This window comes from Eriocheir sinensis, unplaced genomic scaffold, assembly GCF_024679095.1.
Source record: "Eriocheir sinensis breed Jianghai 21 unplaced genomic scaffold, ASM2467909v1 Scaffold559, whole genome shotgun sequence".
NCBI lineage: Eukaryota > Metazoa > Arthropoda > Malacostraca > Decapoda > Varunidae > Eriocheir > Eriocheir sinensis.
Window position 1 is genome coordinate 1 of NW_026111897.1, and position 26,497 is coordinate 26,497.

At 45.3% G+C, this 26,497-nt stretch overlaps 1 protein-coding gene across 3 annotated transcripts in view; it reads left to right on the plus strand.

Moving 5' to 3' along the window:
- Positions 1 to 1,052: 1,052 nt before the first annotated feature.
- Positions 1,053 to 26,497, plus strand: part of LOC126993100 (uncharacterized) — an 89,914-nt gene continuing 64,469 nt past the window's right edge. For all 3 annotated transcript variants that reach the window (XM_050851935.1, XM_050851934.1, XM_050851936.1), the window contains exon 1: positions 1,053 to 1,913. In XM_050851935.1, coding sequence (XP_050707892.1) covers positions 1,388 to 1,913 — 526 coding nt within the window. In that variant the 5' untranslated portion in view covers positions 1,053 to 1,387. The remainder of the gene's footprint in view (positions 1,914 to 26,497) is intronic.

A 26,497-nucleotide genomic window follows, 5' to 3' on the forward strand; every position in this document is an offset into this window, starting at 1 on the left:
GGTCGCCGCAGAGCTTGTGGAATGTTGGCTGTGTGTCGGATTAAAGCGATGAAGCCAGGTTGATGGACAAGCTCACAGGGTCGCGGCGGGAGAGGGAAGGAGGGAGGGAGACGACAGACAGACAGAGGTTGTCCTTGATCACTCAGTCACTTGATCATTCACTTTTTGTCGTTGTGTATCTTGTATCAGCATAATGGCAAAGCAGGTCAGATGGGAAACTCATGTCGTCAGTATCTTGCTATATATAGATCCTGGCGTGCTTCATACAGAAGGGAAAAACCGGCAGGATGTTAAGGTTTGGAGGATGCGTGAACCAAGCCAACAGAGTTATATACTAGACTAGAGGGTTCAACTCCAATCTCTCTCCACGGTGAGAGGTGAAGCCACTGCTCATGCCTGTCACTCTGTGCTCGGCCGCCGTAGGGTGACGGATTGGCGACCTTCCCATGATTCCATATGTTGACACTTAACCACTATTAGCTAGCCACCATTATGATATTTTGGAAAACTGAGCCGATCATCGTGTTGATGCGATATTGCTGCATATCATGATCACAGGTTTATTGCACTTAGGTGTACCTACAATAAAATAATGAGAAAAAAATTATGGTAGTGCATAAACATTTTTGTTCACCTTTTTGGATTCAACTCCTTGTCATTCATATACTTTTTATTGCATTAAATTTTCGTTTACAGTTTCAAATTCAGCACATTTTTCCGATTCAGATGGTATATGACATGTACCAATGTAACAATAATCAGTGGGTAGAAAATGGACAAGAAAATAACAAGTCTATCTGACAGAGGATCGCCGAGGCGCTGGTAACCTGATAATAGCAGTAGCAGACATAACTAGGTGATATTAAAATTCTCTGTCTCGCCATCCGTCACCCTAAGATGGCCGCCAGTTGCTTCAAAATCCAGGCTCTGGGAATCCTCTATGTATATAACTCTGTGGTCAAGCCTCGTCCTGTAGTACTCCCCATAGAGTAGATGACCTCTTTTGGAGAGAGAGAGAGAGAGAGAGAGATACATACATACATACACGCACCACTAAACTTATTTTCCACTTTCAGAACCGTCTGCGTCAGCTCGGGCTCTTGAGGAACATGAAAACCACGCTGCGCCCCGCCTCCCCTTCCGCCCCCCACCGCAATACCCTTTCCGCCGCCCCCTTACTCCGCCTCGCTGACGGGGGCGGGTCGAGCTGAAAGAAAACGAGACTCCGGCGTCGCTCGTGCATGTGTGGTGCCGGGGACGGGAGGAGGCGAGGGCCGGACGTCCAGACAGACAGGCCGGCGTGGTGATGTGTGTTGGTGTCGCCGCGGCGGTGTAGTGATGATCAAGTGTCCTGTGTGTTGGTAGAGGCCGGGAGTCTGTCCTCAGCATGGCGGGGCGTCGCGCTGCCCTTCCCCTCGCCTCCCGCCTCCTGCTGGTGCTCGTGATGACAAGGCCCGTTCTCGCGTGCTGGCCGGACTACGTGGAGCAGGGCGCGGAGCAGGCCGACGTGGTGGTCATGGCGAAGGTCATCCACGTGGGGTCAACTCGCGGTCACGGACTCAATAGTTTTTATAATCTAGTGCGAATACAAGTGAAAACGTTCCTGAAGGGCGAGGAAACGTGTCGGAAACATGTGCAAAGACCGGAGTGGGAGGAGGAGGCCACGTTTGTCGAGGTGCCTGACCCTCCTTCCTCCCCGCCCACGGATCCGCCCCTGGGTGTGGACGGCGTGTCGGCCCGGGGCACCTGCAGCGGGCGGGTGCGGGTCGGGGACATCATGATCTTCTTCCTCCGCCCCAAGACCCAAACCGAGGTCAGGGAAGGTCGTAGTGCCGCGGCGACCTTCCTCGTGACCTCGCAGCCCATCAAGCTCAACCTTCAGCTCCTGAGGTACACCCAGACTGCAGTGCAAGGTGAGTACCCGCTGGTGCTGTGTTGGTGCTGTGCTGTTGTTATTTTGTTGTGATATGTTGTACCGTGCTATGCTGTGCTGTATCGTGCTCTCCTGGGATGTGTTGTGCTTTTTTTTTATGCTGTCCTGGTGTGTTGTGCTTTTTTATGCTGTCCTGGTGTGTTGTGCTTTTTTATGCTGTTCTGGTGTGTTGTCTTTTTTTATGCTGTCCTGGAGTGTTGTGCTTTTTTTTATGCTGTCCTGGAGTGTTGTGTCTTTTTTTTGCTGTCCTGGAGTGTTGTGTCTTTTTTGTCACTTTCTCTCCTCCTCATCTTCCTCTTCCTTCTTCCTTCTTCACCTTTTCCTCCATCTCAGCCTCCTCCAACCTCTCCTCATATCCTTCCTCCTTGCTAATAATCAGTCCTTCATCCCAATGATTCCTACTGCACCCTCACTCCCTCCTTCCTTCCTCCTCTTATATATCCTTTTTCCTCCTCCAATCCCCATCTCAACATGACCAAATCTCTTTCATACCTCCTCAGTCTTTCCTCTTTCTACTCATGTATCCTTCAACCTCACGCTCCCTCCTCCTCCTTCTCCTCTCCCTCTCCCATTGCCGTGCCACGACCGTCTCTCCCACGCCTCTATCCTCCTTGCACGTCTGTCAGCATCCTCTTGTGTCAGTGTGGTCCGAGCTGGGTGACAGAAGGACTGGGAAGGGGAAGGGAAGGGGAAGGAAGTGGGAGGTGTGAGTGTCGGTAAAGGATGCCAGTAGGACAAGAGGGTGTGACAAGGTTGTTAGTAAAGGGATGAAGGGCTGGTTGTTAGTGTTAGTGATTAGTGGTTAGTGGTTGGGGAGTGAAGGGGGTTATATAAAGGGAAAAGGAGGAAGGAAGAAGGATAAGTGGAGAGGGGAAAAAGGGAGGAAGAAGACTGGGAAGGAAGAGAGTATTATAGTAGGATATCAATGTATTATTATTATTATTTAATATCACCACGAATTAGGCATACAATTGTCAGTGGAAAAAACCCACGACAGATAGATCACGCCACCTTATAGGAATGTCGTCCGTCAGTGTTTACCGTCTCAGTTTTGTATACTTCGCACTCCGATGGTGCGCAGAGGTCACCTTGACGTACGTGACAAATTGTAACAACTATTTTCCAACCTGTAACTCGTCACTCCTTCACGAGAGTCCGACTGACACACAACGACTCTCGCTCCGACGCTTCTTGTACATAAGGCTACGAATATAATTCGCCTTAAGGAGGCTGAAGTCTTAATCAACACCTTCTTTAACGCCCCCGACAAGCCCGTTACAAGGGGAGGAAAGGAACTCATAGAAAGAAGAAGAAGAAAGGAGGAGGAGAAAGAAAAAGAATTAAGGGTAAAAAGGAGGAAGAAGGAGGAAGAGGAAGGAAGAGAAAGGGGGAGTGTTAGGGGTTGGACAGAAAGAAGAAGGGAGGAGGAAGGAAATAAATAGGATAGAGGAAAATGGTAGGAAGGGGAAGAGGGGGAGTGAAAGGGTTAGACAGGGAAGAAGGGAGGAGGGAGGAAGAGAAAAAAAAAGGAGAGGAAGAAAGGTTAGGGCAGGGAGGAAGAGATGTGATATATACTGTTGATGCGCTAATATTTACATACGGCAGTACACACACACACACACACACACACACACACACACACACACACACACAAACACTTCCCAGGGCTCGAGTACTGTGCGTGAAGGACATTGAAATCGGTTTGTCTCTGTTTGTCAGTCCTTGTGTTTGTTAGTTTGTTTGTGTGTGTAAGAGAGACTATACATTGGTTTCAGCCGGGAGCGTCTTCAAACATACGAGCTTTCTCCTCCTCCTCCTCCTCCTCCTCCTCCTCCAATCCACTGTTACCATGTTCCTCTTCTAAGCATCTCCTCCATCTACTCCTCCTCCCATGTCATTCCCTTCCCTCTATGTCCTTTTCTCTCCCCCTCCTACCTCCCTTTTCTCCACCCCTCCACCCCCGCAGCCCTATCTCTCCCGCCCTTCGCCCATCCCTCCGTCACCCCTACAACCCAAGATCACAAACCGTCGACATAAAAAAGGGAACAGAATTTGACTCCACCTAACTTTGGAAAGACACTCCCTCTCTCTCTCTCTCTCTCTCTCTCTCTCTCTCTCTCGGTAATGCAAACTAAAAGAAGTGCGCGAAAAGAGAATGGATGGAAAAGTTGTTTGTGTTAGAAATTTAATGAAAGGAAAAGAAAACGAGAAACATTTTTTTTGTTTATTATTTGCTTTTTTTAGTTGAGATAATTTTAATATAATCGTTTGGAACAATTCATCATCGGAAGGGTTTGTTTTTTCTTATTAACTGATGACGTGATAAGAGAGAGAGAGAGAGAGAGGAGTTTGTTTTAGTTTCTTTTTCTCCTTTTCTTCTTCCTTATTTGGCTTACTCCTCTTCCTCCTTCGTTCTTTTCCACCTTTCATTCTCCATTTATGCCTTCTCTTCTTATCTTCTCTCCTATCTTCTTTCCTTTCTTCCTCTCTCCTCACCTCACCTCTCCGGTTCTCTTCACTCTTTTCCTCTTCCTCATTTTCTATTTACCTTCCTCCTCTTTCACCTCCTCTTCCTTTTCTTATCTCTTTTCCACTCCTCCATTTTCAATTTTACATTCTCCTCTTTCACATCCTCCTTCCCCTCCTTTGCCTCCTCCTCCTCCTCCTCCTCTTACCTTCACCTACCTTTCCCTCGTGCTCCTCCCTACCTGATCAGTCTTGGGGCAGGTTTTTGCAGGTAGTTTTGGACCCCCGATCACCACCTGTGTTGTTTAGTGCTTAATTAATTACCTGTGGGTCACCTGGTCTGTGCTTTACGTCCAGGTGAGATTATATACCTGTGCTTACCTGGCGGGATGAGTGGGTGCTATTTTTTGTGTGTTTTTTCGTTGTTGGAGTTTTTGGGGTGAGGGAGGGAGGGAGGGAGGGTCCTTGAGTGTGTGTGTGTGTGTGTGTGTGTGTGTGTGTGTGTGTGTGTGTGTGTGTGTGTGTGTGTGTGTGTGTGTGTGTGTGTGTGTGTGTGTGTTTGGACAGTAAACGGAGCCAGTACCAGAGAAATGCAATCCGTACCTACGAAAACTACTTACACACACACACACACACACACACACACACACACACACACAACACACACACAACACACACACACACACACACACACACACACACACACACACACACACACACACACACACACACACACACACACACACACACACACACACACACACACACACACACACACACACACACACACACACACACACACACATTATCTCGCACAAACATGGCAGAGTAAATGTATGTCAGTAGATCGGCTTACTTCATCCTATTATTCCTTGCTAGTCATGTTCCTCCTCCTTTTCCCCCTCCCCCCTTCGTCCTCCTCCTCTTCTTCCCTCTCTCTCTCCTCCTCTCCCCTTCGTCTCCCCTGCCTCTTCTTCGGTCTCTTCCCGCCTCTCCGCTTCCTTTCGCCTCTCCTCTTCCTCTCCTAGCCTTCCTCCATTCTTCTTTTATTCTTTAATGTCCCTTATTGTTCATTCCTTCCTTTTTAATTCTTCTTTCCTTCCTCATTTCCTTCCTCGTCCTTTTATTCCTCCCATTTCTTTCTTTCTCTCTTTCCACCCTTCCGAATTTCCTGAGTTATTTTTACTTTCCTCTTTTCTCTCTCTATCATTTATTTAACACTCGTTTCGCGTTTTATTCCTATACATCCTTCCTCTTCGTTCTTTATTCTTCCTCCTTTTATATTGCCCCACATTCCATCCTTCCTTTCTTTCTTTCTCATTCTCTCTGTATTATTATCGTGTATTATATACGTTCTCTCTCTCTCTCTCTCTCTCTCTCTCTCTCTCTCTCTCTCTCTCTCTCTCTCTCTCTCTCTCTCACATTATCTTTCTTTATCTCTCTTTCTTTGCGGTGCTTGAGTCCACAGTCATTCAACAACAGTGCAAATATAGCTCTTCCTCCTCCTCCTCCTCCTCGTCCTCCTCCTCCTCCTGGGGCCCTCGCAAGTCCGGAGGCGTGAAGGACGTTTTCGCTAATTGCTCTAAATGGGATTACGAGTCTTAATGGAGTGGGGCTTACTTCTTTAATCCCCCCTCCATCCTCCCCTGTAGTGTGTGGGGAGGGAAGGGGCTGGGGGTCTGTGTGTGTTGGTATTTTTTCTTTTATTGTTTTTTTTTTTTGCTTGTCTTTTCTCTTGCTTTTTTTCTTGGCATGTTTGTTCGTTTTTTTCTTTGTTTCTTTCTTATTGTTTTTTTTTTTTATTTGACGTGTGTATATATATTAGTTTAGCATCTTCTTTGTTTTCCGTTCATTCATTATTTATCTTTTTTATTGTTTCCTCGCTCAGCCTTTTTCATTTTATTCCTTGCTCTTCTTCCTGAATTCATTGTATCTTTCGCCCTTCCTTCCTTATTTATTTTCTTTATTCCATCCATTCTTACCTTCTTTCTTCCTCTCTTCCTTGATTCCGCCCATTAGTCTCTGTTTGCTCTATTTTTTATCCTTCCTTACTCATTCTGTGTTTGTATGCTTGCTTGATTCTTTCTTTTGACATCTTCTACTATCATTCACTCTCTCCCCGCTCTCCTCCTCCTCCTCCTCCTCCTCCTCCTCCTCCTCCTCCTCCTCCTCCTCAGTGTCACGTGCCGCGGCCGCAGATTGTTAATGAGTTTGTGGAGTCGAGAAGTGAAGTTAATCCAAATGTTAAGTGGGTGCAATTTGTTTTCTGTGTGAGAGAGAGAGAGAGAGTATGTGCTTTAGTATTCTTTTTCTCTTTTAGTGGAATGTTTAAGAAACCGACGTAAGAAGACGTAAAAAAGAGAAAAATGTGCTTGCTTATCAAAAGGTTCTGCTCACTTTAATGTTTTCTTGGTGTTTGTAGTGATGCATTATTTTCTCTCTCTCTTAATGGGTTGGTTAAAAAAAAAGGCTAGTGGTCCGAACATTAAGAAGATGCGGAGATACAGAGAACGAGAGGGTAAAATTTCTCATTCTTCCGATAATACCACCTTCATCTTTTTCCATTTGTTTGTTCGTTAAAATTCATGGGCCGGAGTTTATAGTGTCACTTGTTCTTTCCTTTTTCATTCTTCCTTCCTTCCTCATTGCATTCCTCCTCCTTTGATTCCATTTATTTATTTCTCTTTCCTCCCTCCATCGATTTTTTGTTATATTCTTCAACATTTCTGCCCCAAAACACACATTTATTAATAATTCCTTTCTTCCTACTTCCTTCTTTCCTTCCTTCTATTCTTCCTTCCTTCCTTCATTCATTCCTTTCGTATTGTCTTTTATCCTTCTTTACTCATTCTTTATTTGTATATCTATTTTCTTGTTTCATTTGACATCTCTCTCTCTCTCTCTCTCTCTCTCTCTCTCTCTCTCTCTCTCTCTCTCTCTCTCTCTCTAGCTCTCTCTCTCTCTAGGCTCTTCGTTCGAGTTTTAAGCACTTCCAGGGTAGTTTTATGACCCTGGTAGTAGTAGTTTGACCCTTCCTTACCATGAACGTGAAGAAACACTCATGAGAACTCGTTTGATCTCCTTTTCGACCTTTGGAAATCGTTGTTGTGAGAGGCGAAAGCCTGTGAGACTACCGACCTATATATTTGATTAGTGTCGTGATGGCAGGCCAGTGGTTAATGCTTCAAGGCTAAGTAATATTTTCTTGCGTCAGTCGTAAGGCCTAATATTAGAGTATCGGCCTATCGCGGACTTTCTCTCCTCCGGTGTATCGTATGTTCTCTCCTCTCTATCTATCTATCTATCTTTGGTTGTCGTACTTTCTCTCCCTGATTACCGTACTTTCACCCGAGACTCATCCAGCTATGTCCGTGAGGCGTAGAATTCGTGTTCTGTACTTGTTAATTTATGATGGAAGTCGATTTTTAACTTCTTAGACTAACGGTAACAATGAAAAAGCAACAGTACTAAAGATGATAATAGAAAAAGTGAAGGATGAGGACGACTAAGTTAACGAGGAGGAGGAAACATGGAAACATGGACTAGCAGGCAGCAGAAAGCCTGTTGGCTCATTACTAGGCTGCCTGCGTTCAGTGATTTAATCAATCCGTTTGCCATAGGAGTGGCTTGCAAAGAAGGTTTAAGCACTTGTGTACCTACTCTTGGGAACGTTCAGTTCACACCCGTTGCAGCAAAGTGGCCATCAATGCGTTTCTTGAAGGAGTTGATGGTCTCTGCGCTAACCACTTCTGCAGGAAGGCTGTTCCAGTGGCGAACAACTCTATTTGAGAAATATCTCCTGCCGATGTCGGTATTGCATCGCTTTGCTTGAATTGTTTTTCCGTTGTTTCTTGTTCTCAGGTTAGTTTGTAGCGTGAAGAATTTGGAGTGATCAACGTTGCTGAGCTTGTTCAGGTACTTAAAGACTTGTATCATGGAGAAGGAGGAAGAGGAGAAGGAGAAGGAGGAGGGGGAAGATGAAGATGAAGAAGAAGAAGAAGAAGAAGAAGAAGAAGAAGAAGAAGAAGAAGAAAATGAAGATAAAGAATAATAATAATAAGAAGAAAAGGAAGAAAAAAAGAAGATGAAGATGAAGATGAAGAAGAAGAAGAAGAAGAAGAAGAAGAAGAAGAAAGAGGTAGAGAAAGAGAAAGAGCAGTAGTAGTAAAAGGAGAAGGAGGCCAAGATGAAGGCTAAGGAGGAGGAGGCTGGTGGGTCCTCTCGGGTACGCGGAGGACAGTGAGCCGCGTGAGCCACTCGCCTCTTGTCCTCAGATTAATCGTCCCCTGTGATGGTAATTAAATCCAGGTGAACCCTCATTAACCTGGGCTGACGGCTCTGACGGTGCTGAGCCGCAGACCCTGACCACCGCCACCACCACCACCGCTGCTGACGAGGAGGAGGAGACGTTGCAGGAGACCCAAGGCATGACAAAGGTCCGAAATCAAGCAGAGGACGCATTCTGACTTCAGCGTAGTAACATCTCCAAGGCTATTCCTTCTGTGTGGCGCCATTCGATGCGTCCAAGATTAGAGGGCAGAGTTATTATCTGTTCACCAATTCACTTCTTTTCACGCCTCTCGATGCTCATCTTAACAGCCTGAAGGTCACAAGTGCAGAGCGTTTAAAAGGTCAATGGTTTATCTCTCTTAACTCCTCCGGATCTTATTCTCAAACTCACAGAAGTCGTTAATGCAGCGTTAAGACATGTCATTCCTGTCTTATTCACGCCTTCCGTTGCTTATTCTCACTCTCACACTCATATCGTAAATGCAGTAGTAAGTCTTCAATCATTCCTCACTCTTTATGCCTCTTGTTGCCACCCTTCGCCCTCACAAAGATCGTAAGAGCCGTAAAACATGCCTTCTGTTGCTATCCTTCCCCTCACAAAGATAGTAAGTGCAGCAAGGCGTAAGTCAATAATATGTTCACGCCTCCTTGTTCTACCCGTCACCCTAACAATGCTCGCACGTCTAAGCCGTTCAGACGTCAAACCCTCCTCTCTCCTCCGCCGCTGCTCCTCCTCACGGCCTTGAGTGCGGAGATTGTTCCCCACTGCCCTAAGGACCGAGGAACGCGGCGCCGGCTGTGGGAACGCCCCTTCAAGAGCCCAATTAATCGAGGCCCCTTCCTGCCCGTCCGCCCACCGCTCGCCGAACAGAGGCGTCCTGTGCGGGATTGTGGCCGAATCACTGTTTATTCTGGCGAGCCCTTAGTCGAGCACGAGATCTCATTAGACGGGAATGTGACTGATTGGATCTGGGTGAAGTACTGGGAGTGAATGATTATCTGACTGGCTGGCTGGCTGGCTGGGTGGTTCGATGGCTGGCTGGCTGGGTGGTTCGATGGCTGGTTGGCTGGCTGAGTGACTGGTGACTGACTTAACTCTGTGCCTCGCTAATTTATAACTAAGTACTCTGAGTGAATGATTATGTATATCTAACTGACTGACTGACGTGTTGGCTGGCTGGCTGGCTGATTAGTTGACAGGCTGACTGACTGACTGACTGATTGACTCGATTTACTGAGTAGTTAACTAATTTATAAGTAAGTACTGTGAGTGACTGACTATCTGACTGACTGGTTGACTGGTTGACTGACTGGTTGGCTGACGTGCTGGCTGACTGACTGTCCTAATTTGCTCGATATATTAGAGTAGCTGATTAATAACTAACTGACTAACTGACTGACTGGCTAACCAACAGTGTAACCGATAGACGTGCTAGCTAAATCGCTGACTGGCCTACTGACTGACTGACACACTGACTGACTGATGGCTTGAACATGTCGACATAATGCTTCGTTAAAACAGACCGAAGCAAAAGAGAAAGGCAAACACAAGGCAGTAAAAGACAGTCATTCAGCGTCTGTCCGTCATTTTTTAGCTGTGCGGCAATGAGAAAGACTTCCAATCATATCGTCCAAGTTAGGCGATGAGAGAGAGAGAGAGGGAGAAAGAGACACACCAAACAAGAGAGCAACCACACAAGCATTCCGCATTCATTTGTCACTTTTTTCCCCTTACTCCATTCTTTTTTTCCTTTTTTCTTCACACTTGTCTCTCTCGCCTTTCACCGCCACTTCCATCTTTGGGGCGCGAGGCTTGACAAACGGAGAGCCACAGTGCTATTATTACCCGCGGACACAAGACAACTTCCCACCTTCGTGCTTCGCCCACCGCCGCTACCCGTTGTAATCTGCTCGCTTTTTCCGACTCACCTGGCGACCCACTGCAATTACCTGTGCCGCCGCGGGTCCTCCAGAACTCGTAACTTAGGCAGGTGTGTTCGACCGTACTAATTGAGGGCTGTTACCTGTGTGACTTGCGGGAACTCGAGATGTGATGCTGGGTTCCTCCTCCTCCTCCTCCTCCTCCTCCTCCCCGGGTGCAAAGGACGCTTCGCCCCACAATATTTTGATAAGGGGGCGGAGTCATGTAGACACTGTCAAATGGAAAAGAAGATCTCTGATTTAGAGAGGGGTTTAACCGAGTGCCTTAAAGCGTTCAACCAACGTCCCCCTCTACCCGCTCTCACCCCCGCTGCTTCTTCCTCTTCTTCTTCTTCTTCTTCTTCCTCTTCTTCTTCTTTGCCTTCCTCTTCTTCTCTTACTCCGACGGCCCCACCCTTCTTCATCTCCTCCTCCCTCTCATACACCGTCGCAGAGGTCCGGACGAGATCCATGGCCCTCAAGGTGATGTCTTCTTCTTCTTCTTCTTCTTCTTCTTCTTCTTCTTCTTCTTCTTCTTCTTGTGTTACCGCTTCCACTGCGTGCCCATCCATCTCCTTCTCGTCCCCCACGTCCTCCTCCTCCTCCTCCTCCCCCCCCTCCTCATCGTCCCCCTCCTCCTCCTCCTCCTCCTCCTCTTCCCTCTCCTCCTCCTCTTCCTCCTCTGCTTCTTCTTCTTCTTCTTCTTCTTCTTCTTCTTCTTCTTCTTCTTCTTCTTCTTCTTCTTCTTCTTCTTCTTCTTCTTCTTCTTCTTCTGCTTCCACCTCCGCTGCCCGCTCATCCATCTCCTCGTCCCCCTCGTCCTCCTCCTCCACACCCTCCTCCTCCTCTTCTTCTTCTTCGCCTTCTTCATCTTCTTTTTCCTCTCATTCTTCCTCCTCCTCCTCCTCCTCCTCCTCCTCCTCCTCCTCCTCCTCCTCCTCCCCCCCTTCCCCCTCCTCTTCCTCCTCTTCCTCCTCCTCCTCCTCCTCATCATCATCATCATCATCTTCTTCTTCTTCTCCTGCTTCTTCTTCTTCTTCCTTCTCTTCACCTCCTTCTTCCTCCTCCTCCTCCTCCTCCTCCTCCTCCTCCTCCTCCTCCTCCTCCTCCTACCCCCTAGTTTGCAGGCGTAGACGGAAGACCATCCTCCCAGCCGTCTCCTGTGAAGACGGATCACACTTCAACGGATCAAGAATCAACACCAAGGTTAACATAAAACTGGTGGGTGACAGCATTGTTAGAGAACAACTGACTGAGTTCTGTGGACGAAGTATCAAGAACAGAAGACGCTACTGTATTCCTGGTGCAAAACTACAAGATATAAAAGAAGCGGTAGACCTCGTCTCAGACCGCACGGAGAAGGACACACTCTTTGTTTTGCACGCTGGCACGAACAACGTTCAAACAATGTCCACGGAGGAAATTATAGCTGACTACCGACGAGTAATCCGCCGCTTCAAGGAAAAGTCAAGCCACATCATTGTCTCCGGGATTCTTCCGAGAATCAACGCCTTCACAGGCTTCCACAGAAAGGCGTCGAACATCAACAACAGATTGAAGCACCTCTGCCAGAACGAGGAAGTTTCGTTCGCAAGTCAGTGGGATCATTTATGATATCCCCGACCTTTTCCGTCCTGACGGTCTTCACCTCAATGCGATTGGCTCAGCACGGCTTGGTAGGTTGCTGAACGAGGAGGTACTTTTGTACTCAAAAAACTCCGAGCGCGGGAGGGGCACCAAAGTATCGTAAACAACCAACCAGTAGGGACCGCTCATTACACACCAAGGCCCCCAACAGTGAACACAAGCAGACACCAGACTACTGTGCCGCGAAGCGTTGAAGTCAAGAAGGACATTTCTGTCCTATACACCAACGCGCGGAGCTTACTACCCAAACTGGATGAGTTACTTGCCTATGTTGACGTAGAAAGTCCGGACGTGATTGCCATCACCGAAACGTGGGCCACCTCTGACCACCTAATGACCGAATTCTCAATTCCGGGATACGAGAGCTTCTACAAAAACAGACTTCACAAGAAAGGAGGAGGTGTCATCTGTTACGTCAAGAACAAATACCCTGCCGTGGAAATAACCAAAGAAGACTCAGAGAAATATAACACTGTATATGTTGAACTGGAGACTAGCAAGCACAACAAAATAACGATTGGAACCGTTTACAGACCTCCAAAGCAACAAGCAGCGGACGACGAAGCGCTGTACGAGGAAATTCACACCATAACACAAAACAAACAGTCAGTCATTATCGGGGACTTTAACTGTTCCAACATTGACTGGACCACGATGATTGGAGATCGGGAGGGTAACAGATTGCTCGAAATGTTAGAGGACAATTTTCTTACTCAGATTGTTACCCAACCGACGAGGGAAAATAACTTATTAGACCTAGTACTCGTGAGTGATTCAGATCTCACACGTGAATGTCAAGTCGGCGAAAAACTGGATAGTTGCGACCATCACCTAATTCGCCTAAAAATCAGAACAGACCATGAACTCACCGAAAACATGTCCAAGATTCCAGACTACAAAGAAGCCAATTTTAACTTCGCTCGTGAGCTGCTAACCCAGACAACTTGGGAACCCATGAACCTCACTCCGGTGGACGGCGCGTGGAACGGCTTTAAGAACAAACTCCTGGAGGTCGAGAGAACGACTGTTCCCATGAAGACAAGGAGAACAAATAATGCCACAAGCACACCATGGATGACTACCCAAGTTCGACGGGCGATAAATTTGAAGAGAAAATACAACTTGCTAAAGGAAAACAGCACTGACGAGGCACGCGAACAGTACCATCAAAGCCTCAGAGCTTGCAGAACACTCATTCGCCAGAGTAAACGTGACTTTGAAAAGCAAATTGCACGCGAAGCCAAGTCCAACCCGAAAAAGTTATTCACGTATATAATAAACAAAAGAAGACAAAAAGCAGTATCGGTCCCTAAAAGATGAAAGTGACGTACTAACACAGGACAGTAGACAAATGGTCGAAATCCTAAACAGGAACTTCGCGTCTGTGTTCACGGACGAGTATACCCAGTCCGTACCCGAGAGCCCTTCCCCACATATGGGAATCACTCCCCTAGATATTGGTACAATCGACGAACGGGTTGTGAAAAAGTACCTAGACAAACTCGAGACAAACAAGTCTACCGGACCCGACGACTTGTCACCCAGGCTGCTCAAGGAACTCAAGCAGCAAATTCTCAACCACTCACCGCCATCTACAATCAGTCACTACAACAAAACAAAGTCCCGAAAGACTGGAAACAAGCGAACGTAACACCGATCTACAAAAAGGGAGACAAAAGTGTGGCCCTAAACTACAGACCAATCAGCTTGACCTCAGTAGCGGGAAAAATCCTCGAGAAGATCATCAGAGACAAACTCGTTAGGTTCCTTGAAGACAACAACATCATTTCCGATGCTCAGCACGGTTTCAGGAACAAGCGCTCATGCTTAACCAATTTATTGGACTTCTTCCAAGGTATCTATGAAAACTGGGATAATCATATCCCCAGTGATGTTATATATCTAGACTTTCAGAAAGCCTTTGACAAAGTGCCACATGAAAGACTCCTCAAGAAACTTAAGTCGGCGGGATTAGGCGACGATCTGACAGCGTGGATCAAAGACTGGCTCACTGAAAGAAAACAACGAGTTGTACTCAACGGACAGGCCTCCGAGTGGCTCCCGGTCACAAGTGGAGTGCCACAGGGGTCAGTGCTGGGACCCATACTTTTCATCATATATATCAACGACCTAGAACTAGGATTAAAATCAAATCTTTCAAAATTTGCCGACGACACAAAGGTGGGTGGGAAGGCCCTCACGACGGCAGACTGCGAAATTATCCAGAGACCTGGACCAGATCACTCGGTGGTCAGAAAAATGGCAGATGTCCCTCAACACTACCAAATGTAAATTAATGCACATCGGATCCAGAAACAGCAACCACATATACCACATGGGTGGCGAACCACTACATGTTGTGCAAGAGGAAAGAGACCTCGGGGTCACCATCAGCAGTGACTTGAAACAAACAAAACACTGCAAGTCCGCCTGTAAGAAAGCCAATACAATGCTTGGGTTCATATCGAGGAACTTCGAATACAAGACGCCAGGAGTTATGTTATCCTTGTATAATTCGCTGGTAGGGCCCCACCTGGAATACGCCGTGCAATTCTGGTCTCCTAATTACAGGAAAGACATTGAATTACTTGAGAGAGTACAGCGCCGCGCCACGAAGATGATACCATCACTGAGGACGAAACCCTATGAAGAACGACTCGAGCGACTCAACCTCTTCACGTTGGAAAAGAGACGACTGCGGGGAGACATGATACAAGTCTTTAAGTACCTGAACAAGCTCAGCAACGTTGATCACTCCAAACTCTTCACGCTACAAACTAACCTGAGAACAAGAAACAACGGAAAAACAATTCAAGCAAAGCGATGCAATACCGACATCGGCAGGAGTTATTTCTCGAATAGAGTTGTTCGCCACTGGAACAGCCTTCCTGCAGAAGTGGTTAGCGCAGAGACCATCAACTCCTTCAAGAAACGCATTGATCGCCACTTTGCTGCAACAGGAGTGAACTGAACGTTCCCAAGAGTAGGTACACAAGTGCTTTAATCCTTCCCTGCAAGCCACTCCTGTGGCAAACGGATTGATTAAATCACTGAACGCAGGCAGCCTAGTAATGAGCCAACAGGCTTTCTGCTGCCTGCTAGTCCATGTTTCCATGTTTCCATGTTTCCTCCTCCTCTGGTGTTGCTCTCTTGCGTGCTGTCTTGTTTGTTTGTCTGCCTGTTTGTCTGTGTTTGAGTTTAGGTTTCTCTCGTTCTCTCCTATTTTTTCTGTCTTTTGTTGTTGTTGTTGTTGTTGTTGTTGTTGTGTTTTTGTGATAATTGTTTTTTTTAAGGTATGCATTGTAAGGAAACCAATGACAGATGTATTTTTTTTATAGTTGAAAGATACTGAACTCTAATCATAGAAAGACATTTATCTCTTATATAGGGTAATGTATTTGTTTAGGCAATGTTCGTCCACATACCTACTTCTGTCCCTCTCTCTCTCTCTCCCTCCCTCCTCTTTCTTGTCCCTTCTTTCTCTCCTGTTCCTTCCTTCTTCATTACCATCGTCCTCATTTATATCATCATTATCTTCTTTTCCTTTATCTTCTTCTTCCTCCTCCTCCTCCTCCTCCTCCTCCTCCTCCTCCTCACTACCCTCTCCTTACTCCCCATCACTCCTTGCTCTGTGTCTTCTCCGTCAATCATTCCTGTACTCCTTGTTATCTCGAGTTCCTTACCGTATATGTGTAGAGATACGTTTATCCTACCTCCCCTTCCCTCCCCTTTCCCCTTTCCCTTCCCCTTCCCCTTGCCTTCCCCCATGACTTCTTCCTTTCCTCGTTCCTCCTCCTAGTTTCGTCTTCTAATTTTCCTCTCCCTCTTCTCCTTCCTCGTCTATCCTCCCTCGCTTCCTTCCCCCTTCCCCTTTCTTTTCCCCTTCCCCCTCACTTTTTTATCCCTCTTCTTCCTCCTCCTCCATCCACGGCCTTCTTATTTTCTTTATCCTCGCCTTGTATAGGCCAACCGGCCTCTTGCAGACTCCTTACGTTCTTATGTTCCTCTTTCCTTCAATCTATTATTCGTCCTTCTGCCACCTTTTCTCTTTCCCTCCTCCTTGTCCTTCTTCGTCAGTTTCCTTTCTTTTCCTTTTCATCTTTCTTTATCTTCCTCGTTCTTGCTGTTGCTTGATTCATTTTCACTCTTGTTTATTGCTATTTATCATTCTCTTGTTCCAATACTTCTCCTTTAGTTACCTTTCTCATTTTCCTTTACTTTTACTTTCCCCCCTTCATCTACGTTACTTTCACTTTTCATTTTCATATCTTCTTCCATTGTTTCCCTCATCATCATATTTCTCATATTCATCAGTTTCCCTCCACCTCCTCTACCTTCCCCTCCTCCTCTTATTCATCTCCACCGCATCATCTCCCTCACACCCTCTCCTATCTCCCTGTCTGCCTATCTTCCTCCCCCGATCAGTGTCGATGCCGGAAAGATAAGGGAAAGGGACGGCAGAGTAAAGTGCTGGGGATGGGACGGGATGAAGGAGCGGGGGACGGGAAGATAGGCTGGATAAGAGATCGATAAACGGAAAGTACAGGGCAGAAAGAAAGTAATACAAGGGTGCTGTATAGAGTCAATTTTGTGAAACGGTTGAGTATGTGGTGGTTGGTGTTATTTATTTTATTTTTACTACAAAGATGTCATGGGATAAAGTTAAGTATTTTTCAGTCTTGTCCTAAAATATAAAAGGACTCTGTTATCTTATTTTGCTGGAAATGTAACAAAAAAAAAAAAAAATTGACACGTGCTGGAGTAAGATTCACATGGACGCAAACAAACGGAAAGGATGGAAGTGGGAAAAGGAGAAGAAAGGAGTAGGAAAGGAAGGGAAAACTTGCAGTACCAGCCTCCTTTTGTCTTTCTCTCTCTGCTTGCATCTCCACCCATCTTCCTCATCTCTCTCATCTCCTACGCATTTGAGCATCATTACCCCAGCATCCATCTAGCTTTTCCACTCTCCCTCCCTTCGGCTCCTCCCCTCCACCCTCTCCCTTTCACTACCAACTCTCACCCCCTCCCTACTCAGCTTCCCTTTCCACTCCCCTTTCTCCTCCCCTTCACCCCTTCCTCTTTACCCACTGCAGGTTTCCCATTCCCCCTCCTTTCACTCTCCTTACCTCACGTTCTTTCCTTCGTCTATATTCCTTGTATCCTCTCTCTATCCTTCTCCTCCTCCTCCAGCCCTTCCCCCTTCACTACACCTCCTTTCCCATCCCCTACCTCCCTTCCCCCTTCTACATACCTCATTATCCCCTTCATCTTCAGGGCCTCATCTCGTTCCTCTTGATGGGCTTGTCGTTAATGATGGTTCTCCGCTTGTTATCACCCAGTAAAGCACACCCGTATGTTGTTTATCATCTTTACGGGGGGTGGGGGTGGGGGGGGCGGCGGCGTCATCTACCCCCTCCCCTACCTCTCCTTCCTCTCCCCCTTCTCCTCCCTTCCTTCCCTTTGATGTATTACCAATTAAGGCAGTAAAATGGATCCCCGAAGCTGGTGGTTATGTTGTTAATTTCTCTATTGAGGGCGCCGCGTGGAGGGAAGGAGGGACAGAAGGGGCGAAAGGGAGGAAGGGAAGGAGAGGGAGAGAGAGAGACGAAGGTATGTCTGAAAGGTAGATTAATTAGTGTTTGGAATGCTGTTTGTTGATTATAATGATGATAATGCTGATAGTTCTGTTTTGTCTGTTTTAGTACGGTTTACATAATGCAGTTTGTGCTGAACGAAAGCGGATATTAGCTTGAAAGAACGTAGAAAAAGAAAAAAATGAGTTTGGGTATAAGAATAGGTGTTAAATAAGAGAGTTTGGACTAAAAGAGAAGGAATACCAGCTTGAATGAACGTAGGAAATGAAATAAATGAGATTGGGTATAAGATAAGGTGTTGAATAAGAGAGTTTGGACTGAAAGAGAATGAATATCAGCTTGAAAGAACGTAGGAAAAAAAAATGAGTTTGGGTAAAAGAGAAGGTGTTAAATAAGATAGTTTGGACTGAAAGAGAATGAATATCAGCTTGAAAGAACGTGGGAAAAAAAAAATGAGTTTGGGTAAAAGAGAAGGTGTTAAATAAGATAGTTTGGACTGAAAGAGAATGAATATCAGCTTGAAAGAACGTAGGACAGTTAAAAAAATTGAGTTTGGGTATATGAGAAGGTGTTAAAAAAGATAGTTTGGACTGAAAGAGAATGTATATCAACTTGAAAGAACGTAGGAAAATAAAAAAATTGAGTTTGGGTATATGAGAAGGTGTTAAATAAGATAGTTTGGACATAAAGAGAATGTATATCAGCTTGAAAGAACGTAGGAAAGTAAAAAAAATTGAGTTTGGGTATATGAGGTGTTAAATAAGATAGTTTGGACATAAAGAGAATGAATATCAGCTTGACAGAACGTAGGAAAATAAAAAAAAAACTGAGTTTGGGTAAAAGAGAAGGTGTTAGATAAGATAGTTTGGACTGAAAGAGAATGAATATCAGCTTGAAAGAACGTAGGAAAATAAAATAAAAAATGAGTTTGGGTATACGAGAAGGTGTTAGATAAGATAGTTTGGACATAGAATGAATATCAACTTGAAAGAACGTAGGAAAAGAAATAAATGAGTTCGGGATAAGAACTGAAACATTTGGGGTTACTAGAAAAGGGTTTGAGGCCGTTTGTGCTGAAAAAAAGGAAAAGTAGATTAAAAAAAAAACATATAAAAAAGAAGAAATGAGTTTGAGCTATAAATGAAAGAGTTTGAACTATAAGGGAAAGTTTACAGGAGACAATTTGAGCTGGAAAAAAAAGAGATTAGTTCGAAGAGAAATGAAATGAAGAAATAAGTTTGGGGTTTAAATGGAAAGAGTTTGGGCTAGAGAGAAGTCTATTTGGGCTTGGGGAGGAGAGTCTTGTTGGGGTGACTGGCTGGCTGATCTAACGGACGGGGGATTGAAGCCCATAAGGAAGGTTGATCAAGCTGGAAGGACGAGAGTAGGTTTGCCAGAGGGTTTGGGCTGCTTATAAAAAAAAGGCCAATGTTATTTCACATAATCTTATCGTATCTAATCTATCTCAAGCCCTTTTTTTCTTTTCTCTCATATTATGGTAAAGGGAAAAAACTTGTTAGCTTGAAAGAGGTTTGATTCTTGTACCCATTTTTCTATCTTCCTCCTCCTCCTCCTCCTCCTCCTCCTCCTCCTCCTCCTCTACTATAGTACCCAATTCCACATCATCACATCTCCATATCCTAATCGTACTATTGTTCCCTTCTCCTCCTCCTCTTCCTCTTCTTCCTCCTGTTATTCTCCTCTTCCTCCTCCTTCTCTTCGTACTCCTAAGTCTTGCACCCTTCCTCCTCCTCATCCTCCTGCTCTTCCTCCTTACCTTCTCCTGCTCCTCCTCCTCCTATCCTTCTCTTCACCTCCTTCGCTGTCTATCCTTTCCATCGAGTACTTTCCTCCATCTGCTCTCTCTCTCTCTCTCTCTCTCTCTCTCTCTCTCTCTCTCTCTCTCTCTCTCTCTCTCTCTCTCTCTCTCTCTCTCTCTCTCTCTCTCTCTCTCTCTCTCTCACACACACACACACACACACACACACACACACACACACACACACACACACACACACACACACACACACACACACACACACACACACACACACACACACACACACACACACACGCACGCACGCACGCACGCACGCACACATCTCCACGTGAATTTCCTCGGAGTGACTCGTCTTCGTAATCTTGCCGGAGCACAGCTGTTTCCTCCTCCATTAAACACTATTGTTGCAAGGCTAGCGGAGGAGGAGGAGGAGGAGATAGGGAACGAACGGATAAGGACGATTTGGAAGGCGAATGGAATGTTGTTTGTAGCGAGTGGATAAAGGTGATAAATTTGACACGTTAAGAATTGATAGTGTTTCCTTATTGTTGTTCTTCTTTGGCACTTTGTCTAGTAATAGTGAGGATGATAATGATTAAAAAAATAATTGAAAGAAGACTGGACGAAAAGGCTACTAATTAAAGTTCCAAAAATCATTGAGGCTGAAAGTTAGTAAGATGGATTTGAAGTGGAAAGAATAACTATATGAAGGAATATGAGGATTATAGAAACACGAAGTGAAAGTGAATTAGAGGATTGTGGGAAATAGAATAAGGAAAAGAGAGAGAGGAGGAAGGATGCAGGATGACTGTCGTGTGTGTGTGTGTGTACAAGTCGCCGTCACTCCTACGTACACATACACGTGAAATATGGCCGGTGGTAAATCTATCAACTTACACACACACACACACACACACACACACACACACACACACACACTAAAATGGTCATGAACGCCTGTGACCATGATTGAGAGAGAGAGAGAGAGAGAGAGAGAGAGAGAGAGAGAGAGAGAGAGAGAGAGAGAGAGAGAGATAGATTTACATAGAAAATCAGACCACACAGACCCCATGGTCCAGACTTGGTGGTCTGTCCTTAAACCTAAGTGATTTTACATTAATCAGAGGACTCCAAAACGTTGCACTTCTACTCTAGTTGATATTAAGTTGAAGGAAGTGACGGTCGAGCTTATTTTTGAAGGAGTCAATCGTGTTACACTGGACCACTGATGGTGGAAGCTTATTCCATTCTCGCACTACAACGTTGGTGAAGAAAAATTTGTGCAGTCTGAATTTACTTGTCTACATCTGAGTTTTACGCCATTGTTCCTCGTGCGCAGACTGTCATCGATCATAAACAATGTTGATCTGTCTACATTCGTGAAACCATTAAGTATTTTAAAACATTCGATCAATTTTCCTCGGAGGCGACGTTTCTCAAGAGAGAACATGTTAAGGGTAGACAGCCTTTCTTCGTAGGATTTGTTGCGCAAGGAAGGGATCATTTTCGTTGCCCGACGCTGAACACCTTCTAATTTAGCAATATCCTTTGCATGGTGGGGGGACCAAAACTGTACCGCATATTCCAAGTGGGGTCTGACTAAACTGTTGTAGAGCGGGAGTATTACATCTTTATTCTTGAATACAAAGTTTCTTTTAATGAAGCCCAACATTCTGTTCGCTTTATTTGCTGCATCGATGCAATGCTGTGAGAATTTGAGGTTTGACGCGATTTTGACCCCCAAGTCTTTGACGCATTGAACGCTTTTGAGTTTAACGCCGCGCATTTCGTATTCGAACTTCTTATTCCTCGTTCCAACTTGAAGGACCTGGCACTTGTCTACGTTAAAGGGCATCTCCCATCTATCCGACCAAGCTGAAATTTTGTGCAAATCCTCTTGGAGGCTTTGCCTGTCTTCGTCAGTGAGAACCGAGTTACCAATCTTTGTGTCGTCTGCAAATTTACTAATGCGGTTATTGAGTCCAACATCCACGTCGTTGATGTAAATAATGAAGAGCACTGGGCCAAGGACCGAGCCCTGAGGGACGCCACTAGTGACAGGCGCCCACTCTGAGTTAAATCCGTCAATCACTACTCTTTGTTGTCTGTTGCTCAACCAATTCGCGATCCATTGGTTTACTTGACCGTCAATACCTATTTGCTTTAATTTGTAAAGTAATTTATGATGCGGGACTTTATCAAACGCTTTCTGGAAATCAAGATAGACTACGTCCAGTGATTTGGTTACGTCATAAACAGTGACGAGGTCGTTATAAAAGGTTAATAGGTTTGATAGGCAGGATCTTTTGTTTCGGAAGCCATGTTGTGAGTCCCCAATCAATGAGTGGCTTTCAAGGTAACTCACAATTTTGTCTCTAATTATGCCCTCAAGTAGCTTACCTACAACCGAAGTTAGACTAATGGGCCTGTAATTACCTGGTACTTTTTTGTCTCCTTTCTTGAAAATCGGTGTCACGTTAGCCTTTTTCCAATCTGAAGGGATGTTAGCCTTTTTGTTAGCTGTTTTTTTTGTGTGTTTTTGATTAAGGCGCGAACTGTTATCTCACGTCAGGTCCGGTGTACCGTTGCCTGCTTTCTCCAGTTGATAGAAGTCGTGAGACAACACAATAGCCTTTTAGTTAAGTGATGTGTGTTATGTGTTGGCCGAGCGGAGCCGTTAAGTTCACTTTGAGTTCACTTAATTTACTCTCTCTCTCTCTGGTTGATTAAATGGTTGTATTGCTTTTTAAATATATTCACAGAATAGTTACAGTATTTTGTGGACGAGTCGTAAGTCGTACGCACACTCCGAGAAGTCCTGTGCCCTCGTCCGCCGCCCGCTCTGATCTGCCGGCTTCCCTTGGTACAGGAGCGGCCAGCGGATAGCATGCTTGCTGAATCATCACAGCTTCCCACGGCCAAAAGCACGACGTGTTGTTAGACATCCTGTTGTGCGACACCGACCGGGTGTCGCCACACGTACAGTCATACATACACATGTACATTATAATATACACATTACATCGCTCGGTTCTCTAAAAGTCGCGACCTCGCGACTCACCCGACCTTTAAAAGCAGTGTACCTACCCATGTTACAGTCGCACAATGTGTACTAGTTAAACGAGGTCCTGTTATTGCTTAAAAAAAATATATATACAAGTCAGAGCCCGCCTAACGATACAGCATCGGGAAATGCCAATGATAATAAAAATAATCATGGAAGTAACAAGAAATGGGCAAAGTACATACAGGGCGAGGTAAACAGGGCTAGAGTCGTAGACATGGAAGCTCAGTACTATTCCGAGAAAACAAAATAATAGCTCGAAAAATTATTTACATGATACATCCTAGTAAAATTAAATTGACTAAACTGTCATTAGGATACATGGTAATGGAGCTATTTGGAATAGTAAAAAGAAAAAGGAACAATCCTTGAAGAAGATCTGCTACACACTGAACCTTCGAGTCACGCCTGGTCACAAAACTGTCGCAGAGAAACGCTCATCCGTTGCGTGACAATTAATTGCCAGTGTCGTTACCCTCGGCACGCCTTCGAGACGGGTGGGGTTTACAACAATACATAAGGTTGTGTGAAAAGAGGTAATGTTATCCGTAGAGTCTCCTATTAATTACAATGTGATAACAAGGACAAGTCTGGAGAACCTTAGAAGCATCCGCAGTCAGCACCACTAACTCCTAATACTCCGTTTTACAGGTCTACAGTACTATAAAAGAAAATCCTGTCACTAAGTTGTGAAGTCACTGTTATAACAAATCTCACAGAAATATATAATTCCAGCATAATTGATTAAAGTAATTCCAGCATTAATAAACATCAAATGACAAAGACAAATTTCCACCTATCCCTCGATCGTAACGAACGTGGATGACTGACATCTTTGACGCCAAAAATAATTCCCGTAACGGGTAACAGTGGTATGTCAAGTAAGGGTAAGTAAGACTTGTCTGCTTACTTCCAAAGCTTACAGATATTCACATGCTGGTTACGATAAAAGTTAGGGACAGCATCTGCTCAAGTTAAGTCTGTTAGTGCAGAGAAAAAGTCTGTTTTAAGCAGAAGCACATGAGGTTCAAGGTTAAATTGTACCTATCCCTATGTTAGTCTACACCCTCGGTTATTACGGCTCCAATTGAATTAAGAAGACTGACTGCCTTGCATCAACTCAGCAATAAAAGAAAATAGTGGGTTAGAGTGAAAAGTATTACTCAAACACTCCCCTTCTCGCATGAAAAAGATGCAGGCAAAAGCTTAGGAACCAAACATAAATTAGTAGATGCGAGGATGCAGGTTATAGTCGTGTGGTGGAAAGATACACAAAGCAGCGTCAGGCTGAGCCTCAAGGCGGCGCTATTCTTTGGAGACGATCACTATGCACCATTCTGTGCAAAAAAAAAATCGTAAAGCTCAAATTTCCAACCACCTATTTATCTGACTTATTTCTGCCTAAACCACGGGTAAAAGAACACACCAAGGAATTTTTGATTACCGCTGGTGACACCCAAAAAGGTTTAGGTCAGAGGGTCGCGAAGGCCCCCCTCCCCGACGAACGTGTCGACGGGAAACGAAGCTTCAAAAAGGACCCAAAATTATTTTAAATGCCATAAAAGTTGGCTGATAAAACCGTGTAGGTTGCCAGTGGGGCTGTAGTCAAGGGATACTGCACTCCTTCGAAGAGGAACTTTAAGGACAATCATGTACACAAGGAACTCTAGTAATAATCTAGCATTAGCTACAGAAATGGTTTCTCCATCTGTCTAGTTTCCCTGTTTAAAACACGAGATCAAATCAGTAGATAGCTTATAGGCGTCCACTTGCCTATTAAAAAGGCCACTCGTTTGCACAGTGTCCACAGCAAAATATACACCCTTTATGAGGCTGTGTTGCCCATCTTCCCCAAATGTTTCAAGAAAAAGTGACCGAAACGCATCATAATCCTTCCGTCCAGTGAACGCGCTCCTGTTTATGAGGGCCCTGCGCCCGTTCCAGGATTGACCTTCGAGCGGCTGAGAGATATTTAATCTCCCGGATTTGACACGAATGAAATGTCCATGACAATCTCACTTTGAAACAAGAAGTCCCTGGCCGAATAATCTGCCTCCCTTGCTACCCTGCGAAAGGCCTAACTGCTGTTGCTGTTAGCGGGTGATTAGGGGCAGAAGCCATTGTGGGATTAGTAAGGTAAGTAAATACCTCTTGGTTGCACATGCAGCGTAGGAGGAGCAAGCACCCTTTGAAGACTGCTACACTCCTTACATGAGAACAGTTACCGTTATCCTTGACGGCACTGTTCTTTATCTCTACCCACCCCTCATAGTCCTCAGGTCAGGTTTCTCTGCCATTAAAAAGAGTTACTAGTAAAATGGGGAGTAAAATGGTAAAAGAAAAAAAATATTGCTGCAAAAATAAGTAAAGTAATAATCATTCACCGCTAAGTATGTGCTCACTCCTCCCCTATGCTTTTAAAATGCATAATAAAAGAGGAAAAAGAATAATGAGTGAGGCTTAGCAAGACATAACTTCTCCACTGTGCAATAAAACACACAAAAGAAAGGAGAAAAGAAAATGAATGATTATACATGAAATGCGTAACCATGTTACTCAAGAAAAATATTAAACATCCACACGCCAGAAAAATCAACAGCTGAAAAATCTAATACATTAGATACGGCCCCTCACGCCTAAACACGGGAACATAATAATAGTAATTCACCTGAAATAATGTTACAAGTGGTGTAATTACTGAAACCGTATCAATGAGTGTCAGCTATAATGTGTTAAAAACCTCGAAGACAGCAACTCGATGCCCCACTACTCAGCACGCTCGCGTCCTTCGCCTCGCCGGTGGCAAGGGCAGGGCTGCAGGGGTGGCAGGGTCTGCCGTCCCCCGTCTGGTAGCGGTGGTGGGAGGGGCGGCGGGCAGACAATATACGCCCACCAGTCACCCTCAAAGGTCCGAGTTGCCTGGCGAAGATAAGTGCGCACCTACGACGAGTTGTGTCGTAGGAAGAAACAAATGCCTGGACACCTCCAAGGAAACTTGGTTGTGTGGAGGTGCGAGGCGGGGCGCGCGGGCTGTGTGGAGGTGCGGGGCGGGGCGGGGTGTGCTCTCGGGTGCGGCTGTGTGCTGACTCGACTCACTGGGGCAGGAAAAGCCGCGCGCTGATGTCAGCGTATGCTTGCTGTGTCCGATACCGTTCACTGCCCCCACACACTGTCACTGAAGCTACGTTTGAGAGAGAGATATAACAATTCGGAGTAGTTCGTAACCACGCTGCACATCATTTAAGTTAATAACTTTTGAGCGTTACTTTTTTTTTACGTGGTTAACAACGAGGCGGCCACCAGCCACCATGCATTTTGTTATGTTATATTAGAAATAACACCTATAGAACACTTCGGAGAGGTCCGTAAACCGCTGTTCACCATTTTTGTTAGCCTTTCTTGTTACCAACTTTAAGTGGTTTGTGTTATGTGTTAATATTTAATAATTTTAAGGCGCGAACTGTTATCTCACGTGAGGTCCGGTGTACCGTTGCCTGCGTTCTCCAGTTGATTGTAGTAAGGTGAGATAACACAATAGCCTTTTAGTTAAGTGATGTGTGGCCGAGCGGTAGCCGTTATAAGTTCACTTTAGTTCACTTTAGTTCTCTTTAGTTCTCTCTCTCAGGTTGATACAAATACCAAATGCATTTTAACTATATTAACAGTTGTACTACATAAGGTTTACAGTTTACGTGAGCGAGACGCACGAAATCAGAGACAGCCACACCGCTGCAGGGCGCGGAGCGGCGGAGCACCGCTCGCCTGCCCGTCACCCGTCTTCTCTCCTCTTCTCTGCGTTGTTC